Source organism: Oncorhynchus kisutch, linkage group LG14, assembly GCF_002021735.2.
Source record: "Oncorhynchus kisutch isolate 150728-3 linkage group LG14, Okis_V2, whole genome shotgun sequence".
NCBI lineage: Eukaryota > Metazoa > Chordata > Actinopteri > Salmoniformes > Salmonidae > Oncorhynchus > Oncorhynchus kisutch.
Genome location: NC_034187.2, coordinates 19,948,516 through 19,968,580, shown reverse-complemented (window position 1 = coordinate 19,968,580; position 20,065 = coordinate 19,948,516). Strand labels below are relative to the sequence as shown.

General features: G+C 42.0%; 1 protein-coding gene across 8 annotated transcripts in view; it reads left to right on the top strand.

The window, feature by feature from the left end:
• LOC109904572 (ral GTPase-activating protein subunit alpha-1) overlaps positions 1 to 20,065 on the top strand; it is a 128,195-nt gene that overhangs the window by 49,977 nt on the left and 58,153 nt on the right. For all 8 annotated transcript variants that reach the window (XM_031787982.1, XM_031787981.1, XM_031787985.1 and 5 more), the window contains 10 exons: positions 22 to 177; positions 278 to 406; positions 729 to 854; positions 8,402 to 8,460; positions 9,045 to 9,153; positions 14,072 to 14,182; positions 14,287 to 14,355; positions 14,569 to 14,703; positions 15,304 to 15,487; positions 17,197 to 18,175. In XM_031787982.1, coding sequence (XP_031643842.1) covers positions 22 to 177; positions 278 to 406; positions 729 to 854; positions 8,402 to 8,460; positions 9,045 to 9,153; positions 14,072 to 14,182; positions 14,287 to 14,355; positions 14,569 to 14,703; positions 15,304 to 15,487; positions 17,197 to 18,175 — 2,057 coding nt within the window. The remainder of the gene's footprint in view (positions 1 to 21; positions 178 to 277; positions 407 to 728; positions 855 to 8,401; positions 8,461 to 9,044; positions 9,154 to 14,071; positions 14,183 to 14,286; positions 14,356 to 14,568; positions 14,704 to 15,303; positions 15,488 to 17,196; positions 18,176 to 20,065) is intronic.

The window sequence follows — 20,065 nt, the reverse complement described above, 5'->3', positions numbered from 1 at the left end:
GACTGCTTGTCCCCTGTACAGGCGACCATGCTGACAGAGAGGTACAAACAGGGGAAGCTACACGCCTACAAGCTCATCTGTAAGATCATGAAGAGGAGGCAGGACGTTTCGCCCAACTCAGACTTCCTCACACACTTCTACAACATCATGCACTGTGGCCTTATGCATGTCGACCAGGTGTGTGTGTTTCTGAGAGAGAGAAGAAGACTGAGAGAGAGTGTGTTGGCTGCAGTTATCACTACCCTCTGTTAAATACTGTTCCCTCTGTGTTTCTCAGGACATAGTGAACACCATCATTAAGCACTGTTCTCCTCGGTTCTTCTCCATCGGGCTGCCTGGAGCCACCATGCTTATCCTGGATTTCATCATCGCAGCCAGCAGAGTCACAGCCTGCTCCTCCCTCAATGTGAGAACAACACTGCTGCAATTCACTATCTCTCTGATTATGATCGTAATGCACTGGAATAGCTGTCTGTTAGGACTGACTGACTTATTGGCTGACTGATTATTGGCTGACTGACCGACTGATGTTTATTCTCATAAGTGCAGATTCACTTTACATTTTGAGGTGTTTTAATTTTCCCCTCATTTTGAATCAGAAAACTTGCTTCAATATACTGTACACCTACTTCTGGATGCACCACACAACACCTCCCCCAGTACAGTTAAATGATCTGTTTCAACACTGTAGTCTTCTGAGTTTACCCCCCTGTTTGTCTCTCTGTCAGGCCCCACGGGTGGAGGCTCAGATCCTGCTGGGTTCTCTGGTGTGTTTCCCTAACCTATACGAGGAGCTGCCTGCCCTACACCCCACCACCGCTGACGTGGTCATGACCAAGTTCAGAGACGTTAAGGTAACCGTCCTCATGTGGTGTGGTTGGTTAACTCTACATTTTCAACCTGTAGGAATCGCTCCACGTTTGGGTATTGAACATTTATTGATTGCCCCAATTGCTTTTTGATTGTTTTATATATTTTTAAATACGTGGTAGTTTGTGTGATTTTATTGAACAGATGATCAGAGAGAGGGGTGTATTGGAAAGATAGGAGGGGGACACAGTGTGTCAAGTGGCAGTGGGATTTGAGGTTATTACCCACATTCACACCGGTATTAATATACTGGAGATGGCGGCACCAACCATGAGACCAGTAGTAACTACGAGACCACTATTAACCACGAGACCACTAGTGACCACTAGTGACCACTAGACCACTAGTGACCACTAGACCATTAGTAACCACTAGAACATTAGTAACCACTAGACCATTAGTAACCACTAGTGACCACTAGACCATTAGTAACCACTAGACCATGAGTGACCACTAGTAACCACTAGACCATTAGTGACCACTAGTGACCACTAGACCATTAGTAACCACTAGACCATGAGTGACCACTAGTAACCACTAGACCATTAGTAACCACTAGACCATTAGTAACCACTGGACCATTAGTGACTACTAGTAACCATTAGTGACTACTAGTAACCATTAGTGACTACTAGTAACCACTAGACCATTAGTAACCACGAGACCATTAGTAACCACTAGACCATTAGTGACCACTAGTAACCACTAGACCATTAGTGACTACTAGTAACCACTAGTAACCACTAGACCATTAGTGACTACTAGTAACCACTAGTAACCACTAGACCATTAGTGACTACTAGTAACCACTAGTAACCACTAGACCGTTAGTGACTACTAGTAACCATTAGTAACCACTAGACCATTAGTGACTACTAGTAACCACAAGACCACTAGTAACCACTAGAACACTAGTAACTATAAGTAACCACGAGACCATTAGTAACCATTAGGCCACTAAAAACCATTAGACCACTAGACCATTAGTAACCATTAGACCTCTTGATCACTAGTAACCATTAGACCACTGGTAACCATTAGAACATAGTAACTATTAGTAACCATTAGGCCACTAGTAACCATTAAGCCACTAGTAACCATTAAGCCACTAGTAACCATTAGACCACTAGTAACCATTAGACCACTAGACCATTAGTAACCATTAGACCACTAAAAACCATTAGACCACTGGTAACTATTAGACCTCGACCACTGGTAACCATTAGACCACTGGTAACCATTAGACCACTTGACTACTGGTAACCATTAGACCACTTGACCACTGGTAACCATTAGACCACAAATAACCATTAGACCATTAGACCACTAAAAACCATTTGACCACTAAAAACCATTTGACCACTTTAAACCATTAGACCACTGGTAACCATTAGACCACTTGACCACTGGTAACCATTAGACCACTGGTAACCATTAGACCACTTGACCACTGATAACCATTAGACCACTAATAACCATTAGACCACTAAAAACTATTAGACCACTAAAAACCATTAGACCACTAAAAACTATTAGACCACTAAAAACCATTAGACCACTTGTAACCATTAGACCACTTGACCACTGGTAACCATTAGACCACTTGACCACTGGTAATCATTAGACCACTGGTAACCATTAGACCACTGGTAACCATTAGACCACTTTTAACCAGTAGACCACTGGTAACCATTAGACCACTAAAAACCATTAGACCACCAATAACCATTAGACTACTAGTAACCATTAGACCACTGGTCACCATTAGACCACTGGTAACCATTAGACCACTGGTAACCATTAGAACACTGGTAACCATTAGACCACTCATAACCATTAGACCATTAGACCACTCATAACCATTAGACGACTAATAACCATTAGACCACTGGTAACCATTAGAACACTGGTAACCACTTGACCACTGGTAACCATTAGACCATTAATAACCATTAGACCACTAATAACTATTAGACCACTGGTAACCATTAGACCACTAATAACCATTAGACCACTGGTAACCATTAGACAACTAATAACCATTAGGCCACTTGTAACCATTAGACCACTAAAAACCATTAGACCACTTACCCATTAGACCACTAAAAACCACTTGACCACTAGTAACCATTAGACCACTGGTAACCATTAGACCACTGGTAACCATTAGACCACTGGTAACCATTAGACCACTGGTAACCATTAGAACACTAGTAACCATTAGACTACTGGTAACCATTAGACCACTTGACCACTGGTAACCATTAGACCACAAATAACCATTAGACCACTAAAAACCATTAGACCACTAAAAACCATTTGACCACTTTAAACCATTAGACCACTGGTAACCATTAGACCACTTGACCACTGGTAACCATTAGACCACTGGTAACCATTAGACCACTTGACCACTGATAACCATTAGACCACTAATAACCATTAGACCACTAAAAACTATTAGACCACTAAAAACCATTAGACCACTAAAAACTATTAGACCACTAAAAACCATTAGACCACTTGTAACCATTAGACCACTTGACCACTGGTAACCATTAGACCACTTGACCACTGGTAACCATTAGACCACTGGTAACCATTAGACCACTTTTAACCAGTAGACCACTGGTAACCATTAGACCACTAAAAACCATTAGACCACCAATAACCATTAGACTACTAGTAACCATTAGACCACTAGTAACCATTAGACCACTGGTAACCATTAGACCACTGGTAACCATTAGACCACTGGTAACCATTAGACCACTGGTCACCATTAGACCACTGGTAACCATTAGACCACTGGTAACCATTAGAACACTGGTAACCATTAGACCACTTGTCCACTGGTAACCATTAGACCACTCATAACCATTAGACGACTAATAACCATTAGACCACTGGTAACCATTAGACAACTAATAACCATTAGGCCACTTGTAACCATTAGACCACTAAAAACCATTAGACCACTTACCCATTAGACCACTAAAAACCACTTGACCACTAGTAACCATTAGACCACTAAAAACCATTAGACCACTGGTAACCATTAGACCACTGGTAACCATTAGACCACTGGTAACCATTAGACCACTAGTAACCATAAAGACCACTGGTAGCCATTAGACCACTAGTAACCATTAGACCACTGGTATCCATTAGACCACTGGTATCCATTAGACCATTAATAACCATTAGACCACTGGTAACCATTAGACCACTGGTAACCATTAGACCACTAGTAACCACTAGTAACCATTAGACCACTAGTAACCATTAGACCACTGGTATCCATTAGATCATTAATAACCATTAGACCACTTGTAACTATTAGACCACTAGACCACTGGTAACCATTACACCACTAAACCACTGGTAATCATTAGACCACTAGTAACCGTTAGACCACTAGTAACCATTAGACCACTAAAAACCATTAGACCACTAATAACCATTTGACCACTAGTAACCACTAGACCACTGGTAACCATTAGACCACTAGTAACCACTAGACCACTAAAAACCATTAGACCACTAAAAACCATTAGGCCACTTGACCTCTAATAACCATTAGACCACTAAAAACCATTAGACCACTGGTAACCATTAGACCACTGGTAACCATTAGACCACTGGTAACCATTAGACCACTAAAAACCATTAGACCACTGGTAACCATTAGACCACTGGTAACCATTAGACCACTAAAAACCATTAGACCACTGGTAACCATTAGACCACTAAAAACCATTAGACCACTAAAAACCATTTGACCACTTTAAACCATTAGACCACTTGACCACTGGTAACCATTACACCACAAATAACCATTAGACCACTTGACCACTGGTAACCATTTGACCACTTTAAACCATTAGACCACTGGTAACCATTAGACCACTTGACCACTGGTAACCATTAGATCACTAATAACCATTAGACCACTAATAACCATTAGACCGCTAAAAACTATTAGACCACTAAAAACCATTATACCACTAAAAACTATTAGACCACTAAAAACCATTAGACCACTTGTAACCATTAGACCACTTGACCACTGGTAACCATTAGACCACTTGACCACTGGTAACCATTAGACCACTGGTACCCATTAGACCACTAAAAACCACTTGACCACTAGTAACCATTAGACCACTAAAAACCATTAGACCACTGGTAACCATTAGACCACTAGCAACCATTAGACCACTAAAAATGATTAGACCACTGGTAACCATTAGACCACTAGTAACCATTAGACCACTGGTATCCATTAGACCACTGGTATCCATTAGACCACTGGTATCCATTAGACCATTAATAACCATTAGACCACTGGTAACCATTAGACCACTAGTAACCATTAGACCACTAGTAACCATTAGACCACTAGTAACCATTAGACCACTAGTAATCATTAGACCACTAGTAACCATTAGACCACTAGTAACCACTAGACCACTGGTAACCATTAGACCACTGGTAACCATTAGACCACTGGTAACCATTAGACCACTAGTAACCATTAGACCACTAAAAACCATTAGACCACTAAAAACCATTAGGACACTTGACCACTGGTAACCATTAGACCACTAAAAACCATTAGACCACCGGTAACTATTATACCTCTTGACCACTGGTAACCATTAGACCACTGGTAACCATTAGACCACTTGACTACTGGTAACCATTAGACCACTGGTAACCATTAGACCACTTGACCACTAATAACCTTTAGACCACTGGTAACCATTAGACCACTGGTAACCATTAGACCACTGGTAACCATTAGACCACTAAAAACCATTAGACCACTAACAACTATTAGACCACTAAAAACCATTAGACCACTTGTAACCATTAGACCACTTGACCACTGTTAACCATTAGCCCACTGGTAACCATTAGACCACTGGTAACCATTAGACCACTAAAAACTATTAGACCACTAAAAACCATTAGACCACTGGTAACCATTAGACCACTGGTAACCATTAGACCACTTGACCACTGGTAACCATTAGACCGCTAAAAACTATTAGACCACTAAAAACTGTTAGACCACTAAAAACCGTTAGACCACTAAAAACCATTAGACCACTTGTAACCATTAGACCACTTGACCACTTTTAACCATTAGACCACTTTTAACCAGTAGACCACTGGTAACCATTAGACCACTAGTAACCACTAGACCACTGGTAACCATTAGACCACTGGTAACCATTAGACCACTGGTAACCATTAGACCACTAAAAACCATTAGACCACTAAAAACCATTAGGACACTTGACCACTGGTAACCATTAGACCACTAAAAACCATTAGACCACCGGTAACTATTATACCTCTTGACCACTGGTAACCATTAGACCACTGGTAACCATTAGACCACTTGACTACTGGTAACCATTAGACCACTGGTAACCATTAGACCACTTGACCACTAATAACCTTTAGACCACTGGTAACCATTAGACCACTGGTAACCATTAGACCACTGGTAACCATTAGACCACTGGTAACCATTAAACCACTGGTAACCATTAGACCACTAAAAACCATTAGACCACTAAAAACTATTAGACCACTTGTAACCATTAGACCACTTGACCACTGTTAACCATTAGCCCACTGGTAACCATTAGACCACTTGACCACTGGTAACCATTAGATCACTAATAACCATTAGACCACTAAAAACTATTAGACCACTAAAAACTGTTAGACCACTAAAAACCATTAGACCACTTGTAACCATTAGACCATTTGACCACTGGTAACCATTAGCCCACTGGTAACCATTAGACCACTTTTAACCAGTAGACCACTGGTAACCATTAGACCACTAAAAACCATTAGACCACCAATAACCATTAGACCACTGGTAACCATTAGACCACTGGTAACCATTAGACCACTGGTAACCATTAGACCACTGGTAACCATTAGACCACTGGTAACCATTAGACCACTAAAAACTATTAGACCACTAAAAACCATTAGACCACTGGTAACCATTAGACCACTGGTAATCATTAGACCACTTGACCACTGGTAACCATTAGATCACTAATAACCATTAGACCACTAAAAACTATTAGACCACTAAAAACCATTAGACCACTAAAAACTGTTAGACCACTAAAAACCATTAGACCACTTGTAACCATTAGACCACTTGACCACTGGTAACCATTAGCCCACTGGTAACCATTAGACCACTAAAAACCATTAGACCACCAATAACCATTAGACCACTGGTAACCATTAGACCACTGGTAACCATTAGACCACTGGTAACCATTAGACCACTAATAACCATTAGACCACTGGTAACCATTAGAACACTGGTAACCATTAGACCACTTGCCCACCGGTAACCATTAGACCACTAATAACCACTCATAACCATTAGACCACTCATAACCATTAGAACACTGGTAACCACTAGACCACTTGACCACTGGTAACCATTAGACCTCTAATAACCATTAGACCTCTAATATCCATTAGACCTCTAATAACCATTAGACCACTAATAACCATTAGACCACTAAAAACCATTAGACCACTAAAAACCATTAGACCACTGGTAACCATTAGACCACTGGTAACCATTAGACCACTGGTAACCATTAGACCACTGGTATCCATTAGACCATTAATAACCATTAGACCACTGGTAACCATTAGACCACTGGTAACCATTAGACCACTTGACCACTGGTAACCATTAGACCATTAATAACCATTAGACCACTGGTAACCATTAGACCACTTGACCACTGGTAACCATTAGACCACTAAAAACCATTAGACCACAAGTAACCATTAGACCACTAAAAACCATTAGACCACTAGTAACCATTAGACCACTAAAAACAATTAGACCACTAAAAACCGTTAGACCACTAGTAACCATTAGACCACTAGTAACCATTAGACCACTAGTAACCATTATTCCACTAGTAATCATTAGACCACTAGTAACCATTAGACCACTAGTAACCATTAGACCACTAGTAACCATTAGACCACTAGTAACCATTAGACCACCCAAGCCACCTATTGTTTGATGTTGTATTAAACCCAATTGCCTTTTAATTTCTTCCCCCTGTGGTACTGAGGGAGCAGTAGTGCTAGGTTATCTAACTCTCTAGTGGGTCATCAGCTATGTCACAATAGCCCATTCACAGGATCTTGTTGTTATTGTGCCGCATGTTGTTGATGGCTGGTTAAAGAGCTAATTTCATGCATGAGAGTGTTCCATATTTGGACAGAGAATTTCACATTATGGCATTTGATAGCCTGGGTCTGGCTGTGAATGACAAAACGCCTGTTGATTCAGCCAGTAGGGAGTCTGTTTTGTGTGTGTGCGTGCGTGCATGTTTTAGCAGCACACCTGTTGTTCAATGGAGAATAAAACAGGCTGATGGGTGCATTAATCTCTCAATCAGTTAATTATTGATTGATTGATTGATCATTTATTGATAGACCCTGTCCTTTGTTTCAGGAACACATCATCAAACACATCCTGAGTTCAGCCATAGATGAACCTTCAGCCCCAGCCAGGTATGAAGACCAACCAACCAACCACCCCCACTAACCAACCAACCAACCAACCATCCCCACCAATTAGCCACCCACCCACCCCACCAACCAACCACCCCCACCAACAAACCACAACCACCCATTCCCCACAAACCAAACAACCGAATGGTACCCTATTCCCGACATAGTGCACTACTTCTGACCAGCGCCCTGTATAGAGAATAGGGTACCATAAGGAACACAGTCTTTGCCTGGAGGAAGACATCTGCCAAGTAGCAGATTATTGTAAGAAAAATGAGGCGAGGGAATGGGGAGGAGGGTGTCACTGTATGGGCTCTGGTGACTAATATAAGCTGGTTATGCTGTAGTCTTCCCTATGTATTGTCCCTGTTAGTCTCATTCAATATCACACTGACATTGGTATTGTGCACACTGACATATGCATTTATGTATGTGTATTTGTGTTTATTGGTTACCAACTGTGACTCAAAATATTAAAGCTATTTATAATGGGCTAATGTGTGTCATTTGTGTGTCCGTTAAATAAAAAACAGGCCAATGGAAAATTAACAGGAGTTGTGTTATGTTGTGTTTGGCCCTGTCAGGTGTGTGGCCCTGTGCAGTCTGGGTATCTGGCTGTGTGAGGAGTTGGTCCACGGCACCCAGCATCCTCAGATCAAAGAAGCCCTCAATGTCATCTGTGTCACTCTAAAGGTAACTAGCTATATATGATATAGTAATATGCCACTTCTGCTAAATGGAATATATTGCTAACAATGCCCATGCCCTGCATGCCTCACATGAGGAGCTGTCATTTACAGCCATCTACTTACTATGTTTGAGCTGCAAAATCCACGAGTCACTTAAAGCGTACTGGATTGATTGTGTTCATTTGAGTCCTGTGACTCTTTCATGATCTTAATTGTGCCTGTCGTTTTTTCCTGTTAACGTTGCAACCATTTTTGTAATGACCTGTCAAACACACTCCGGAAATGGCTGAATTGGGCATCTATAACGGTGCTAAATCTTCGTCTGGGATATAACGCATCACAAGAAAGAGAAGAAAGATAACTTTATTTTGATGGGTGTTCATTTTGGGGGTAATAGAAAAAAGTTATAATTTAATACAGTTGAAATGTTTACAAATTAGATATGCTGAAATGAAAGCAACTTCTGAAAATGAACACTCACATTAATGGTGATATTATGTCTGATTAGTATGTATAGATAAGTGCACATATAATTTCTTTATTTTAACATATTGTTTTTACAAAATACCTGATAATATTACAAAATGTATGTATGACTGCATTCTAAGAAAAATTACATTTGAAAATAAATTGAATACCTGAATTCCCACCAAAATGTTCTGTGCCAGTAAAATGTTTTCTGTCTATAATTTAGTCAATATCAGATGGATTTAAAAAATTGTCTGCTTCATTAAATAGTACACGCAAAATACCAGTTTCAATGTCAACAGTGAAGAGGTGACTCCTGGATGCTGGCTTTCTAGGCAGAGTTCCTCTGTCCAGTGTCTGTGTTCTTTTGCCCATCTTAATCTTTTATTTTTATTATCCAGTCTGAGATATGTATTTTTCTTTGCAAAAAAAAAAAGAAAAGGCCAGCATCCCAGAGTCGCCACTTCACTATTGACGTTGAGACTGGTGTTTTGCGGGTACTATTTCATGGAGCTGCCAGTTGAGGACTTGTGAGGCGTCTGTTTCTCAAACTAGACACTCTAATGTACTTGTCCTCTTGCTCAGTTGTGCACCGGGGCCTCCCTATTTCTATTCAGGTTAGAGACAGATTGCGCTGTTCTGTGAAGAGAGTAGTACACCACTTTGTACGAGATCTTCAGTTTCTTGGCAATTTCTCGCATGGAATAGCCTTAATTAGAGGTCGACCGATTAATCGGAATGGCCGATTAATTAGGGTCGATTTAAAGTTTTCATAACATCATTTTAAAAGACTAACTGATCATTAGAAAATGACATTTCATGTCATCTACAAGACCCTGCTAGGTAAAGTCCCCCCTTATCTCAGCTCGCTGGTCACCATAGCATCTCCCACCTGTAGCACACGCTCCAGCAGGTATATCTCTCTAGTCACCCCCAAAACCAATTCTTTCTTTGGCCGCCTCTCCTTCCAGTTCTCTGCTGCCAATGACTGGAACGAACTACAAAAATCTCTGAAACTGGAAACACTTATCTCCCTCACTAGCTTTAAGCACCAACTGTCAGAGCAGCTCACAGATTACTGCACCTGTACATAGCCCACCTATAATTTAGCCCAAACAAATAATTTAGCCCAAACAACTACCTCTTTCCCAACTGTATTTAATTTTTATTTATTTATTTATTTTGCTCCTTTGCACCCCATTATTTTTATTTCTACTTTGCACTTTCTTCCATTGCAAAACTACCATTCCAGTATTTTACTTGCTATATTGTATTTACTTTGCCATCATGGCCTTTTTTGCCTTTACCTCCCTTCTCACCTCATTTGCTCACATTGTATATAGACTTGTTTATACTGCATTATTGACTGTATGTTTGTTATTACACCATGTGTAACTCTGTGTCGTTTTTTCTGTCGAACTGCTTTGCTTTATCTTGGCCAGGTCGCAATTGTAAATGAGAACTTGTTATCAACTTGCCTACCTGGTTAAATAAAGGTAAAATAAAAATAAATAAATAAATAACAATCGGAAATCTGTATTTTTGGGCGCCGATTTCCGATTATTAAAAAAATATATAGAGAGATTTTTTTTTTACTAGGCAAGTCAGTTAAGAACACATTCTTATTTTCAATGACTGCCTAGGAACTGTGGGTTTAACTGCCTTGTTCAGGGGCAGAACGACAGATTTTCACCTTGTCAGCTCAGGGGTTCCAATCTTGCAACCGCACAGTTAACTAGTCCAACACTCTAACCATTGCACTCCACGAGTAGCATGCCTGTTACACAAATGCAGTAGAAGCCAAGGTAAGTTGCTAGCTAGCATTAAACTTATCTTATAAAAAACAATAAATCATAATCACTAGTTATAACTACTAATCCAGTTTAGCAGGCAATATTAACCAGGTGAAATTGTGTCATTTTTCTTGCGTTCATTGCACGCAGAGTCAGGGTATATGCAACAGTTTGGGCTACCTGGCTCATTGCGAACTAATTTGCAAGAATTGTACATAATTATGACATACATTGAAGGTTGTGCAATGTAACAAGAATATTTAGACTTAGGGATGCCAACCATTAGATAAAATACCGAACGGTTCCGTATTTCACTGAAATAATACACTTTTTTTTTTCAAAATGATAGTTTCCGGATTCGATCATATTAATGACCAAAGGCTCGTATTTCTGTGTGTTATTATGTTATAATTAAGTCTGATTTGATAGAGCAGTCTGACTGAGCAGCAGCAGGCCCGTAATCATTCATTCATTCAAACAGCACTTTTGTGCGTTTTGCCAGCAGCTCTTCGCAAGCACCTAGTGGTTAGAGCGTTGGACTAGTAACCGGAAGGTTGCAAGTTCAAACCCCCGAGCTGACAAGGTACAAATCTGTCGTTCTGCCCCTGAACAGGCAGTTAACCCACTGTTCCTAGGCAGTCATTGAAAATAAGAATTTGTTCTTAACTGACTTGCCTAGTTAAATAAAGGTAAAATAAATAAACAATTATGACTTCAAGCCTATCAGCCTAATGGCTGGTGTAACCAATGTGAAATGGCTAGCTAGTTAGCTGGGTGTGCGCTAATACTGTTTCAAACGTCAATCGCTTTTAGATTTGGAGTAGTTATTCCCCTTGCGCTGCAAGGGCCGCGGCTTTTGTGGAGCGATGGGTAACGATGGTTCTAGTGTGGCTGTTGTCGTTGTGTTCCTGGTTCGAGCCCAGGTAGGGGCGAGGAGGGGTACGGTACCTATACTTTTACACTGGCAATACTATAGTGCCTATAAGAACATCCAATAGTCAAAGGTATATGAAATACAAATGTTATAGAGAGAAATAGTCCTATAAATACTATATTAACTACAACCTAAAACCTCTTACCTTGGAATATTGAAGTCTTATGTTAAAAGGAACCACCAACTTTCATATGTTCTCATGTTCTGAGCAAGGAACTTAAACGTTAGCTTTTTTACATGGCACATATTTTACATGGCACACATTTTTACATGGCACATATTACTTTCTTCTCCAACACTTTGTTTTTGCATTATTTAAACCAAATTGAACATTTCATTATTTATTTGAGGCTAAATTGATTTTATTGATGTTTTATATTAAGTTAAAATAAGTGTTAATTCATTATTGTTGTAATTGTCATTATTACAAATTTTTAAAAATCGTCTGATTAATCACTATCGGCTTTTTGGGTCCTCCAATAATCGGTATCGGCGTTGAATAATCATAATCGGTCGACCTCTAGCCTTAATTTCTCAGAACAAGAATAGACTGACAAGTTTCAGAAGAAACTTCTTTGTTTCTAGCCATTTTGAGCATGTAATCGAACCCACAAATGCTGATGCTCCAGATACTGAACTAGTCTAAGGAGGCCAGTTGTATTGCTTCTTTAATCAGCACAATAGTTTTCAACTGTGTTAGCATAATTGCAAAAGGGTTTTCTAATGATCAGTTAGTCTTTTAAAATGATACATTTGGATTAGCTAACACAACGTGCCATTGGAACACAGGAGTGATGGTTGTTGATAATGATAATTACACCTATATAGATATTCCATTTTAAATCAGCCATTTCTAGCTACAATAGTCATTTGCAACATTAACAAAGTCTACACTGTATTTCTGATCAATTTGATGTTATTTAAAAAATGTGCTTTTCTTTAAAAAACAAGGACATTCCTAAGTGACCCCAAACTTTTGAATGGTAGTGTATATGTGATCCCTATGGGAATTGAAGCCACAACCCTGGTGCTATTGAGTCATCTGCCATGCACAGTGATTAGAATTTTGAAATGTGTTGCCTTGCCTTCATCATTTGCCATGGGAATTGTACTGTAGCAGTCCCTGGTTAGCAGTAGCACAGAAGCAGTATCTCCCAGTATTTAGCCCTGGTCTGTGTGTTGTTGACTGGCACAGTTACAGCAGTGTCAGTCTGCTTGGAGTGGGAGAAAGATGTTCTGCACTGAGTTGCCAGAAGAAGCTTACAGACAGTACCGGCTGGTTTGGTCTGGCCCACCACACACAACTCCAACCCAGCTAAATCTGGCCTGACTGTCAACATTTTGGCCTCTGTGTGCTCTCCATTCTGCTCAGACAGAAGGCGAAGGCTAATCCCATGAAGAATACATCCAACACCCACCTCAAGGAATTGTTATTTTTCAGTCTTCTGAAATAAGGGTGCTCGTCAACTGACCCCCCCTTCCCCACCCCCCCTTCTTTAACTCCTCTCCATATTGTTATCCAATCAAATGGGATGGCTGGTGATCCGGACCATTGTTTTGTGTGTGCCTTGGCCCTGGCCTGCTGCTCTGGAAAGCACTCTGCACTCTTCCTGAGGCAGGGTTACAGTGAGAGGAGGGAGGGAGGGAGGAGGAGGTGGTGGGTCGTCTCCCTGAGCCCCTTACACTTTTCTCAATTGCGTGCGTGTTTGTGTCTCTTTGTTTTTCAGTTTCCAAATAAAACTGTCGCGCTGGTGGCCTCCGACATTCTGCACTTGCTCATAAACTATGTCGATGACCTTCAGAAATTCCCCCTCGACACTCCAAAGAAAATAGTTGAGGTAATTTGGCATGTCCATTTTAATAATGACGTATGTCAACTCTTCTTGGAGTTTTTCAAGAGTATCCTTTTGGAATGACAGTGACATATTAACTCTTGTTTCAGATCCTCATAGCGACTATCACTCACCTGCTTCCCACTACAGAATCCTCACCTCATGAACTGGACAAGAGGGTATGTCACTTCTCCTCATACACAACTCTCCTAGTCACATGGAGAGTTGGTAATAATACATGATCACAACTGTTGCTTTTCTATTCACAGTATACCAGCCTGACATGTTTCTTGCAGAAGCTCAATGAAGAAAATGTTCCTCGTCATAATACAGTATTTTGTTCTCTGCTTTATTTATGAAATCAAACTGTGTTTTTGCTTTCCTGTCCCTAGTTGGTGGTGTCTCTGCTGTTGTGCCTGCTGGACTGGGTGATGGCTCTGCCTCCTAAAACTTTGCTGCAGCCTGTCCAAACCCTCAGCCCTGACGAGGAGAAGCCAGACAAGTCTGTCCTCAGCTGTATCTACAAGGTATGCCCAGTAGAACCCTTGCCCATACTTTTGTAGTAGTAGTAGCTTTGTGAATAGTAGCTTTATGTAGTAGCTTTGTGAATTGATATACTTCAAGACAGTATTTGATGCCGACATATGCGTCTTTACTTTGCTTAGCATTGACCAACGCATTCAGTGGAGTGTGGAACCTGACCCATGGAGTAGCACTTATTTTGTGTTTAGTGTTCTTTCATTTCCAAATGGAGTTCAGGACTGGGGGGCCTCCTTCCTAATGCATGCTACAGCTGGCACTGAGCACACCCAGACTCACTCACTCCCTCAGTTGTCAGCACTCACTCACAGCATCCTCTTTTCCCATTACCACCCTTTCTCTCTCTCTCTCCACGGAAACGCACTGTGACGGGATCAGCAGATCATTCAATTACTTATTTCCGATAAGGATTCCACCTCTCAAGTTTCTTTCTCTCTTTCTATTTTCTCTCTCTCCTTTCTCTCTCTGTCTCTCTCTCATTCTTTTGCGCTCTCATTTTATTTCTCTCTTTAGAAAACTACAGTCATGTGAAATAGTGCAGTAGTGTTCATTGATTGTTTTCTTGGTTCTCCCTCTTCTCCCCCCAGGTGCTGCATGGCTGTGTGTATGGGGCCCAGAACTTCAACAGCCCTAGGTATTTCCCTATAAACCTGTCAGACCTGACCAGTCCAGACTACGACCCCTTCCTGCTACTGGAGAGTCTGAAGGAACCAGAGCCCCTCCACTCCCCTGACTCAGAACGCTCCTCCAAACTACAGCCTGTCACTGAGGGTAAGAACATAACTCCCTCTTCTCTTCCTCTGTCTTAATCTCTACCTCTCCCTTACTCCGATTCCTTCTCCTATGGACTGGATGTGATGTGAATGCAGCTATGCTCCTATGTGTCCTGTGTTAGATTCAGAGCAGCAGGGGACACCTGCAGCTTTTTCCAGCATGGGATAATGACTAATCTTTGGAGCACTTTGTGAGGCATGCTTCTTTCCTTAGCAACTAACTCTCCTTTTCCCTCCGGTCCTCGATCTATCCATTTATTTGTTCATTTCATTCCTTTCCTTTTCTTTTGGGTTATCGGAGTAAAGATGGAGGGAGGGAGAGATTTAACCTTAATTTACATAGGTTTGTCTCATTGAGATAATAAATGCTTTTGCCTTAAAGGCCCCCCTAGATTTTATTGGAGAGAGAGTGAGAGAGAAACCTGTCCTCCTGTCCTGTCAATAGTCACATTCCTTTTCCCTGTAATGGCTCACTCAGGGTTTATGTAGCTCTGTGGGGCTGTAATTATGCTTATTGGAAAGAGATGGTTGGTAAAACACTGACTGTCATGGCATCAGATTGTTCTCTGCGTGGTGCCACCCAGAAATGTAAAAAGAGTCTCCATTGGAATCATTGAGGTATCTAGCGTTGTAACTGGTGTCTGGCGCTGTTGTTACTGGTGTCTGGCGTTGTTGTTACTGGTGTCTGGCGTTGTTGTTACTGGTGTCTGGCGTTGTTGTTACTGGTGTCTGGCGTTGTTGTTACTTGTGTCTGGCGTTGTTGTTACTGGTGTCTGGCGCTGTTGTTACTGGTGTCCGGCGCTGTTGTTACTGGTGTCTGGCGTTGTTGTTACTTGTGTCTGGTGTTGTTACTGGTGTCTGGTGTTGTTGTTACTGGTGTCTGGCGTTGTTACTGGTGTCTGGCGTTGTTACTGGTGTCTGGCGTTGTTGTTACTGGTGTCTGGCGTTGTTGTTACTGGTGTCTGGCGTTGTTGTAACCGGTGTATGGCCTTGTTGTAACTGGTGTCTGGCGCTGTTGTAACTGGTGTCTGGCGCTGTTGTAACTGGTGTCTGGCGCTGTTGTAACTGGTGTCTGGCGCTGTTGTAACTGGTGTCTGGTGTTGTTGTTACTTGTGTCTGGCGTTGTTACTTGTGTCTGGCGTTGTTGTTACTGGTGTCTGGCGTTGTTGTTACTGGTGTCTGGCGTTGTTGTTACTGGTGTCTGGCGTTGTTGTTACTGGTGTCTGGCGCTGTTGTAACTGGTGTCTGGCGCTGTTGTAACTGGTGTCTGGGGCTGTTGTTACTGGTGTCTGGCGTTGTAGTAACTGGTGTCTGGCGCTGTTACTCGTGTCTGGCGCTGTTGTTACTGGTGTCTGGCGTTGTTGTTACTGGTGTCTGGCGTTGTTGTTACTGGTGTCTGGCGCTGTTGTTACTGGTGTCTGGCGCTGTTGTTACTGGTATCTAGCATTTTACTTTTGATTGGCTAGATTCCCTCATCCCTTTACCCTCTGTTGGAGGGTCCCACTGGGTTGAGCTGATACCCACATGTTATCTACTGACTGACTGGCTGGCTGGCTTTTTCGATCTTTTCTCCTGTTTATTGGAACTGGTCTTGAGAAATGCTGCACTGTCAACATTAAACAGTGTCCATTATATCCCCTTGTTCTTGTTTTAGAGCTCTTCATCTCTTTATCTCCTTATTATTTTTCTCTTCCTCCCCCCCTGTAGTGCGGAGCCGTATCCAGCACGGTCTGATCTCCATCGCTGCCAGGACAGTCATCACCCACCTGGTCAACCACCTCGGGCACTACCCCATGTCTGGAGGCCCTGCTACCCTGACCAGCCAGGTGTGTGAGAACATGGACAACCCCTACAGCGATAGCCCTGACCTGGCCCCAGAGCTCTTTGATGGGCCCAACCTACAGTTCTTTGTCCTGAATGGCACCACCCTCCTATCCTGTCTGCAGGTCCGTGCTGAGGACGGTGTGCCTGGTGGAGGAATGTCTGCAGGCCTCACCACCACCAGTGCCTGTGTGAGGGTTATCATCCGAGACATCTCCGGAAAACACTCGTGGGATTCGGCTGTGCTGTACGGGCCACCTCACTGTGGTGTTCCCAATCAGTCCCTGCACCTCTACAGTAACACACCAACAGAGAGAATGACTACAGAGGGGGAGAAGGAGAAGAACTGGGTTGGAGACCCTATAGAGAAGGAAGAAGAGGAGAGGGAAGAGGAGGAGGTGGTGGTGTTGGTGCTGGGAGAGGAGGAGCAGGGGGAGGCTGTGGAGGAGGAAGGAGAGGAAGAAGAGGAGGAAGTGGAAGGTGTGTTGGAGCTCATGGCCCCGCAAGCTAAGCGTGTGTGTCGCGAGGCGGTCCCGTCCTGGAACTCCCTGCGAGAAGAAGATGCTCTAGATGAGATGCTGCAGTACCTGGGTTACTCCAGCCCCGAGTGCCTTCAGCGTGCTGGAGGCCCCCTTAACATCCCCGCCCCACCCCCTGTCTGCGTGTCGGAGAAGCAGGAGAACGACGTGATCAACGCCATCCTGAAGCAGTGTGCAGAGGAGAGGGACTTTGCGGTGCACAAGGGGAATGGGCTGAACATGAGAGCCGTGGAGCAAGGGGAGCCAGGGCCTCAGAGGCCCCAGTCAGCCTTCTACTACTGCAGGCTGCTACTCAACATCCTGGGCATGAACTCCTGGGAGAAGAGGTGAGAGAGACACACCACACCACAAACCAGGGTCCTGTTCAGTGGGGCACACAACAGGAGAAAACCTTTTGAAACTGGGAGGTACAGTGCCTCCAGAAAGTATTCATACCTCTTGACTTATTCCATATTTTGTTGCGTTACAGCCTGACTTCAAAATGGATTAAATATATGTTATTCTCACCCATCTAAACACAATACCTCATAATGCCTTAGAAATGTTTGCAAATTTATTGCAAATGAAATGCAGAAATATCACATTTACATACTGTAAGTATTCACACCACTGAGTCGATACAAGTCAGAATCAACTTTTGCAGCGATTACAGCTGTGAGTTTTTCTGGGTAAGTCTAAGAGCTGCCCCCCCGTATTGTGCAACATTTGCCCATTATTGTTTTCAAAATTCTTCAAGTTCTGTCAAGTTGGTTGTCGATCATTGCCATCTATTTTCAAGACGATTTTTTATTCAATTCTGTAACTAGTCCACTCAGGAACATTGAATCTAGTCTTGGTAAGCAACTCCAGTGTATATTTGGCCTTGCATTTTAGGTTATTGTTCTGCTGAAAAGTGATTCTGTCTCCCAGTGTCTGTTGGAAAGCAGACTGAACCAGGTTTTCTTCCTAGGATTTTGCCTGTGCTTAGCTCTATTCTGTTTATTTTTACTCCTTGGTCCTTGCCGATGACGAGCATACCCATAACATGATGCATTCACCACAATGCTTGAAAATATGAAGAGTGGTACTCCGTGATGTGTTTTATTAGATTTGCCCAGAACATAAAGCTTTGTATTCAGGACATTTTTTGCAGTTTTACTTTAGTGCCTTAATGAAAACAGGATGCATGTTTAGGAATATATATATGCTGTACAGGCTTCCTTCTTTTCACTCTGTCATTTAGGTTAGTATTGTGGAGTAACTATAATGTTGTTGATCCATCCTCAGTTTTCTCCTATCGCAGCCATTAAACTCTGTAACTGTTTTAAAGTTACTATTGCCTCATGGTGAAATCCCTGAGCGGTTTCCTTCCTCTCCAGCAACTGAGTTAGGAAGGACACATGTATACAGTGCATTCGGAAAGTTTTCAGATCCCTTCCCCTTTTCCACATTTTGATACGTTGCAGCCTTATTCTAAAATAGATTTTTATTTATTTAATCCATCTACACACAATACCCCATAATGACTATGCGAAAACAGGTTTTTAGAAATCTTTGCAAAAATATTTTAAATAAAAAACATAAATACATTATTTACAAAAGTATTCAGACCCTCTGCTATGAGACTCGAAATTAAGCTCAGGTGCATCCTGTTTCTATTGATCACCCTTGACGTTTCTACAACTTGATTGGAGTCCACCTGTGGTAAATTAAATTGATTGATCTAGAGGCGAAATAAACGCACACCTATTTATGCGAGGTGCTGGCGTGTGGAGTAGAACACTTCAAAAATTAAGGAGAGCCACACACTCTAGGAGCTCCGATGCAATAATTGAATAACCTAATAACCAACATTTTGACAGACAAGCTGTCTTAATCAGGGTATAATGGACAAACACAGGTGTCTGTAATCATGGCCGGGTGTGGCCTGATATCATTGGTTAATTCTCAGATTTTAAAAAATGTATTCAATTGATTGGACATGATTTGTAAAGGCACACACCTGTCTATTTAAGGTCTCACAGTTGACAGTACATTTCAGAGCAAACACCAAGCCATGAGGTCAAAGGAATTGTCCGTAGAGCTCCGAGACAGGATTGTGTGGAGGCACAGATCTGAGGAAGGGTACCATAAAATGTCTGCAGCATTGAAGTTTCCCAAGAACACAGTGGCCTCCATCATTCTTAAATGGAAGAAGTTTGGAACCACCAAGACTCTTCCTAGAGCTTGTCGCCCGG